The sequence below is a fragment of the Cucurbita pepo genome, unplaced genomic scaffold (genome assembly GCF_002806865.2).
Source record: "Cucurbita pepo subsp. pepo cultivar mu-cu-16 unplaced genomic scaffold, ASM280686v2 Cp4.1_scaffold000226, whole genome shotgun sequence".
Lineage (NCBI taxonomy): Eukaryota > Viridiplantae > Streptophyta > Magnoliopsida > Cucurbitales > Cucurbitaceae > Cucurbita > Cucurbita pepo.
This window is the reverse complement of record NW_019646482.1, coordinates 1-7705: the sequence shown is the minus strand read 5'-3', so window position 1 is coordinate 7705 and position 7705 is coordinate 1. Positions and strand designations below refer to the sequence as shown.

The 7705-nt window shown below is 42.3% G+C and overlaps 1 protein-coding gene across 1 annotated transcript; it reads left to right on the top strand.

The window, feature by feature from the left end:
* Positions 1-654: 654 nt before the first annotated feature.
* On the top strand, positions 655-4430 carry LOC111784536 (lysosomal Pro-X carboxypeptidase-like). Its single transcript, XM_023665205.1, has 9 exons — positions 655-1018; positions 1099-1285; positions 2190-2323; positions 2409-2521; positions 2595-2838; positions 2944-3096; positions 4002-4081; positions 4169-4218; positions 4291-4430. Exons 1-9 carry the CDS (start codon positions 659-661, stop codon positions 4428-4430), a joined length of 1461 nt encoding a protein of 486 aa, XP_023520973.1. The 5' UTR covers positions 655-658.
* Positions 4431-7705: the final 3275 nt, after the last annotated feature.

The following is a 7705-nucleotide window of genomic DNA, read 5'->3' as shown; positions in this document are numbered from 1 at the left end:
CATAAATAAAAATTTTATAGATTGAATTGGTTTATTGGTTCTCCTGAAACTCGATTGGGTTGAACTAAACCAACTCGAATTTATTATAAATTTTATAATATCATTTTTATATACGATCGAGTTATATATACATATATTTAGTTGCCCAAACAATCGAAATCAATTCAACTCAAAAATTTTATTGTATTAATTAATAAGTGTTGTTAGGGTTGAAAATTTTTCAACCCGAACAATTGGATTAGATCTAAAAAGTATCTCAGCCAACCGGACCCAACTCAACCAACGAACATCCCTAACCGACACATCAAGATATTAAGATTAGAAGTTTTCTTCACGAAGACACTATTCTAAAACTAGGAATTTTGAACTGATTTTAGCATTAGAAAAGCAAATTTTTGATAAGGACAACAGCTTCATTGCATATTTGGGAATGAAGCTGTTGAAGAGTGTCTTTATTTGGCAGAAACCTCTATAACTTACTCGCCTTCCCGACCACAATCAACTCAACTCAACTCAACCATTCAACTGCCTTTCATTAGGCGCCTTGGCCTAGCTTACCAACCGCTGGTTCGAGACTCGAACCGGTTAACCGGGCAACTTTTTGTTATATAAAGGAGCTGTTTGTTTGTGAAGATCAAGCCAAACCAAGCACTCTGCCATGATGCTTCTTCCTTGCTTACTTCTCATCCTTTCAGCCTGTGTTTCTGCAACACAGTACAGAATCCCAAGGCTTAGTCCAACCGACAGAGATTCTGAAGCTCTGTCCTCGCCTCTTTCGGATGATTTCAAGACATTTTATTACAACCAAACGTTAGATCACTTCAATTATAGGCCTGAAAGCTACACGACGTTCGCTCATAGATATATAATCAACTTTAAGTATTGGGGCGGCGCAAATTCGAGCGCTCCCATTCTTGCCTACTTGGGAGCTGAAGGTCCACTGGATAATGATTTGAACGTTGTGGGATTCTCGACTGATAATGCTGCTCAGTTTGGGGCTCTTCTTGTTTATATTGAGGTAAGAGCTTTCATGTTCTTGTGTGGTTCATATTTAATGCTTTGGAGGGTTTATATGATTTTGTTTTGTTTTGTTGTTAGCATCGTTATTATGGGAAATCGATACCCTTTGGATCAAGGGAGGTAGCATTGAAGAATGCAAGCACTTTAGGCTATTTCAACTCTGCTCAAGCAATAGCAGATTATGCTGATGTTCTTATACATGTTAAAAAGGAGTTGCATGCTAAAGATTCTCCTGTGATTGTTCTTGGTGGATCATATGGTGGAAGTAAGTGGGTTCTCGTTTAAAATTGTGAGATTTCACGTCGGTTGGAAAGGGGAATGAAGCATTTCTTATAAGGGTGTGGAAACGAATCACTAGTAGATGTGTTTTAAAACTGTAAGGCTGATGACGATGCGTAACGGGCCAAAACCGACAATATCTACTACCGATGGCCTTGGGTTGTTACAAATGGTATCAGAGCTAGACACTTAGTAGCGTTCTAGCGAGGACACTGGGCCTCCAAGAGGGGTGGATTGTGAGATCCCACATCGGGTGAAGAGGGAAACGAAACTTTTCTTATAAGGGTGTGGAAGCCTCTCCCTAGCAGACGCGTTTTAAAACCGTGAGGCTAACGACGATATGTAATGGACCAAAGCAGACAATATCTGCTAGCGGTGGCCTCGAGCTGTTGTAAATAGTATCAGAGCTAGACACCGGGTAGTGTGCCAGCGAGGATGCTGGGCCTCCAAGCGGGTGGATTGTGAGATCCCACATCGGTTGGAAAGGGGAACGAAACATTTCTTGTAAGGGTGTGGAAGCCTCTTCCTAGCAGACGCGTTTTAAAACCGTGAGGCTAACGGCGATACGTAACGGGCCAAAATGGACAATATCTGCTAGTGGTGGCCTTGAGCTGTTGCAAACGGTATCAGAGCCATACACTAGCGAGGACGCTGAGCCACCAAGAGCGGTGGATTGTGAGATCCCACATCAGTTGGAGAGGGGAACGAAACACTTCTTGTAAGGGTGTAGAAGCCTCTCTCTAGCAAACGCGTTTTAATACCGTGAGGCTAATGACGATACGTAACATGCGAAGCGAACAATATCTGCTAGCGGTTACAAAAATGTTCAAACTCTATATAACAGAACATGTTTTTTTTTTTTTTGTTTTGTTTTGTTTTGTGGGAAACAGTGTTGGCTGCATGGTTTCGTTTGAAATATCCTCATGTCGCCCTTGGAGCTCTTGCTTCTTCAGCTCCAATCCTTTACTTCGACAATATCACGCCACAAGATGCATACTATTCCATTGCCACTAAGGATTTCAGAGTAAGATCCTTCAACAACAACAACAATGCATCCTTTTGAACCTTTTGAACTTTTTAAACACACAAAAATGTGAATGAATTTGCAGGACGTTAGTGAAAGTTGCTATGAAACCATTCGGGATTCCTGGTCCAAGATTGAAACAATTGCTTCCAAGCCGGATGGCCTTTCCATTCTTAGCAAAGAGTTCAAAAGTTGCAGGTATTAGAATTCATGGCTTCTCATATCCAAATTTAATGAAGTTTGTGCTTCAAATCAGTTGTTCTTGTTTTAGTCCTCTGAAGAACTTCGCTCAGCTGGAAGACTTCTTGTGGTCTATGTATACCGTCGCAGCCCAATACGACCACCCACCAAGGTATCCAGTCACTATAATCTGTGATGCCATTGATGGAGCTTCACCAGGAAGTGGAATTGTTGACAGAATTGCTGCAGGGGTGTTTGCTTATAAAGGAAATCTTTCCTGCTACATGAATCAGGCCAGAGATGAAACTGAAACCGATGTGGGATGGAGGTGGCAGGTAATCTTTTTATTACACGAATACCGATGTGGAATGCATCGAACTTCGAAAAGCTTCATTTTTTTTGACGTTTTAAGAAGCTTTTGTGTTGTGTGTGTAACTCAGAGATGCAGTGAAATGGTGATGCCATTAAGCACAGGCAATGATACTATGTTTCCAGCATACAATTTTGAGCTTGGAAGCTTCATAGATTACTGCAATGAGTTATACGGTGTGTCTCCAAGGCCTCACTGGGTCACTACCTATTATGGAGGCCATGTATGCACTTCAACCACCTCTCTCTTTTTCTTTATTTTCTTTATTGAAATTACGGTAACCGCCCAAATCTACAGTAGATATTGTCTTTTTTTTACTTTCTTTTTCAGGCTTCCTCTCAAAATTTTTAAAACTACACCCTCGTAAAGAATGTTTTGTTCTCCTCCCCAACCAATGTGGGATCTCACAATCCACCCCTCGGGGCCAGCGTCCTCGTTGGCCCTCGTTCCCGTCTCCAGTCGATGTGGGACTCCACAATCCACTCCAACCCTCGAGGCCCAGCATCCTCGCTGGCACCCGTTCCCTTCTCCAATCGATGTGAGATCCCACAATCTACCCCCTCGAGGCCCAGTGTCCTTGCTAGCACACCGCCTCGTATCCACCACCCTTCGGGGTGCATCCGACCATTCTGTTAGTGGATCTCACAATCCACCCCCTCGAGGCCCAGCATCCTTACTTGCACACCGCCTCGTATCCACCCCCTTCGGGGCCCACCACTAGATGATATCATCCACTTTGGGTTTCTCCTCAAGGTTTTTATATTAGAGAGGTTTCCACGCCTTTATAAACAATGTTTTTTTTTTCTCCTCATCAACTGATAAAGGATCTCACAATCCACCCCCCTCGGGACCCAGCGTCCTTGTTGGCACACCGCCTCGTGTCCACCCCCTTCAGGGATCAGCCTCCTCGCTGGCACATCACCCAGTGTCTGGCTCTGATACCATTTGTAACAGTCCAACCCCACTGCTAACATATATTATCCTCTTTGAGCTTTCCCTTTCAAGCTTCCCTTGTTTCTAAAACGCGTCTACTAGGGAGAGGTTTCCACACGCTCATAAAGAATAGTTCGTTCTCCTCCCCAACCGACGTAGAATCTCACAATTTCTTTGTCTCCCTTCAAATTTCAGGACATAAAACTCATCCTTAAGAGATTTGGCAGCAACATCATTTTCTCCAATGGACTCAGGGACCCTTATAGCAGCGGCGGGTGAACGAAAACGAAAGCTCCAACATTTATTGCACATAAAGAACAATAAGCTTTACTTCAACTCTCTCTCTCTTTTTGTGAATGCAGAGTGTTGCATGACTTATCTGACAGTCTCCTTGCACTCCATACGCCTAATGGTTTGATTCAGACTCATAAATTCTAACTTCAAAGCTTTGTTCTTTTGAGCTGACATGTTTTGAACTTTCCAGGATCTCATTGTTTGGACATTTTACGAGCAAATGAAACGGATCCACAGTGGTTGGTGGAACAAAGAGAGACAGAGGTTAACATCATTAAAGGATGGATCATTAAGTACTATGCTGATCTTGGCAGTCCAAACAATATATAAATAACACATAACGATGATGAAACCTTATAAACAGGATACGAAAATCATCATGACATGTATGCCACTGAAGATGAATTTATGAACTTGTATTGATGTTAGTGTTGAAAACATCCATTGAATAGCTAAAGCATACTGCTAATAGATATTGTCAGCTTTGACTCGTTACGTATCGTCGTTAGCCTCACGGTTTTAAAACACGTATGCTAGGAAGAAGTTTTCACACTCTAGATATGCTTTGTTTCCCTTTCCAATTAAGGTGGGATCTCACAATCCACCCCCTTGGGAGTTAACCATTCTCGTTGGTACACCGCCCAATGTCTGGCTCTGATACCATTTGTAACAGCTCAAGCCCACTGCTAGAAGATATTATCTGCTTTGGCCCGTTACGTATCTCACCATCAGCCTCACTATTTTAAAACGCGTCTACTAGGGAGAGGTTTCCACACCCTTATAAAGAATGCTTCATTTCCCTCTCCAACCGATATGAGATTTCACAGTCCATCACTTAACAGTTAAAACATATGAACTTGGACGTTCTCCTAGATACAAACTTGAAAGTTCACGAACAGTTGAATCGTTCAATAATGGCCCCTAAAGAGTGTTGAAATAAAATTCGCTCTCATACCAATTTGTTGTAATAACAATCCCCTCCGATACAAACTTGCAGAAAATAGACGCTCGCTCTGAAACCAACTTGTTTAAATAACTCTCACGAAGCTGTGAAGGAGGTGTCGAGAGGGGAGAGACAAGGGGACAAAGGAAATTATGAAAAAAACTCTTTTCTATTACACGGTACACTTTGCTTTCTGTCTCTTCCTCTTTGCCTCTTGCTTTTTACAATGAAAACGAATCAATTTATAGAGTTTCTGAGATTTAAAATGAGCGATCCCATAACCCATTCTCTCCTCAAGTGATTGTTGTCCCTTCCTTTTTTTTTTTTTGTTTGGCCTTTTCGTTCTTACGACTCACATTTCAAAAGCCTTACTAAGTTTAACAAAATCAAAAACTACCCTTCTTTTCTTTTTTCCATTTAAGTTTATTCCCAACAAAACTTCCCCATAAACTTAAATGCTCTATTCAACTATTCCACCTGCGTCGTTTTTGTTTTCTTGAGCTCAGTCGTGGTTTCTTCAATTTTCTCTCCTTGTCCTCGAGCAGCAGACTAAGCTTGTTCTTCTTTGATGAGAGTTCNTCTTCAATTTTCTCTCCTTGTCCTCGAGCAGCAGACTAAGCTTTTTCTTCTTTGATGAGAGTTTATTTGGATCTTCTCGAGAACAGCCTATCTGAGACACCAACTCTTCATTTCTCCCGTTCTTAGCCACGCTTGACTCAGACATCATGGCTTCGTTCATTTTACTCAATTCTCTTCTCAAGTCCACAGCGACATTTACAGCTAGCATTTTTTCTTCCTCCATTTCGGCTTTATCACGAGTGAGTATCTCAATCGTGTGTCGTAAATTCACTGCCTACTGTTGGATTTGATTCAGGTTCACGTCGAGTGAGTCTCTCTGTTGAGTAAACATCTCTATATCTTTCTCTTCCCTCACTAGCTTGTCCACTAGAGCCTCAATCTACATTAACATGTCATTCTCTTTCTCCACACCTTCTTCAACTTTCTTCATAAGATCAGAAATTACATTCCCATTCTTTTTCNTCACTAGCTCGTCCACTAGAGCCTCAATCTACATTAACATGTCATTCTCTTTCTCCACACCTTCTTCAACTTTCTTCATAAGATCAGAGATTACATTCCCATTCTTTTTTTTCTCCCGTTTGAGATAGAAGAGACTCTCACTCAGCTCAGCCACTTCCTTCTCTAATCTTTCGATCTCCTTTTCTAAAACTTTCTTTTCTTTTTCAATCAATACTTTCTCCTTCGAAAGTTGGTCGTTCAGGGATTTCAACGTCTGCAATTGAGACTTCTCCACAGATTTATCCACGGCAGTTTTGGGTTGTTGCTCTGAATCTCTATTCTCCTCCTCGAGATCTGGCAGTTTCATTGGCTCGTTCGCTAATCGCATGGGCTTCTTCTTCGTCATTGTTTTGGGATTTTCAAGGGATTTTGAAGGGATTGCAGCTTGCATTTGAACCATCTATTTCTCATGTTCAATCTGCATTTCTGTCATCTTTTCTTCTTCCATTCTCTCTTCCATTCTCATCCTCTTTCTTCTTTCTTCCTCGAATTGCTTTTCCAGCCAGTGGAGCTCTCTCTCTTCGAGCTCGGGCTCTCTATTATTCGGTTGTTCATCTTTATTCGATTTTCTCGTCTTCGGTATCAGCTGTGCATCACCTCATTTCTATTAGTTTCCATCGCCTCACGACTATCGCCGTTGTCTTTTGCACCGCCGTGTTCTTTCGTTTTCAGCTCTTCATTTTGTTTACTTTCTTTTTCAGACTTCCTCTCAAAGTTTTTAAAACTACATCCTTGTAAGGAATGTTTTATTCTCCTCCCCAACCAATGTGGGATCTCACAACCCACCGCTTCCCTTGGGGCCAACGTCCTCGTTGGCACTCGTTCCCTTCTCCAGTCGATGTGGGACTCCACAATCCACTCCAACCCTCGAGGCCCAGCATCCTCGCTGGCACCCGTTCCCTTCTCCAATCGATGTGAGATCCCACAATCTACCCCCTCGAGGCCCACCACTAGATGATATCATCCTCTTTGGGTTTCCCCTCAAGGTTTTTATATTATTGAGGTTTCCACGCCCTTATAAACAATTTTTTTTTTCTCCTCATCAACTGATATAGGATCTCACAATCCACCCCCCTCGGCACCCAGCGTCCTTGTTGGCACAACGCCTCGTGTCCACCCCCTTCAGGGATAAGCCTCCTCGCTGGCACATCACCCGGTGTCTTGCTCTGATACCATTTGTAACCGTCCAACCCCACCGCTAACATATATTATCCTCTTTGAGCTCTCCCTTTCAAGCTTCCCTTAAAGGTTTCTAAAACGCGTCTACTAGGGAGAGGTTTCCACACGCTCATAAAGAATAGTTCGTTCTCCTCCCCAACCGACGTAGAATCTCACAATTTCTTTGTCTCCCTTCAAATTTCAGGACATAAAACTCATCCTTAAGAGATTTGGCAGCAACATCATTTTCTCCAATGGACTCAGGGACCCTTATAGCAGCGGCGGGTAAACGAAAACCAAAGCTCCAACATTTATTGCACATAAAGAACAATCAGCTTTACTTCAACTCTCTCTCTCTTTTTGTGAATGCAGAGTTTTGCATAACTTATCTGACAGTCTCCTTGCACTCCATACGCCTAATGGT

What these genes read in the sequence shown, in the direction of transcription:
- LOC111784536 (XM_023665205.1), top strand. Translation starts at nt 659, where the DNA reads ATGATGCTTCTTCCTTGCTTACTTCTCATCCTTTCAGCCTGTGTTTCT. An exon ending in ATGTGGGATGGAGGTGGCAG is followed by an intron (nt 2,839 to 2,943) that starts GTAATCTTTTTA and finishes TGTGTAACTCAG; the next exon opens with AGATGCAGTGAAATGGTGAT. An exon ending in GACCCTTATAGCAGCGGCGG is followed by an intron (nt 4,082 to 4,168) that starts GTGAACGAAAAC and finishes TTGTGAATGCAG; the next exon opens with AGTGTTGCATGACTTATCTG.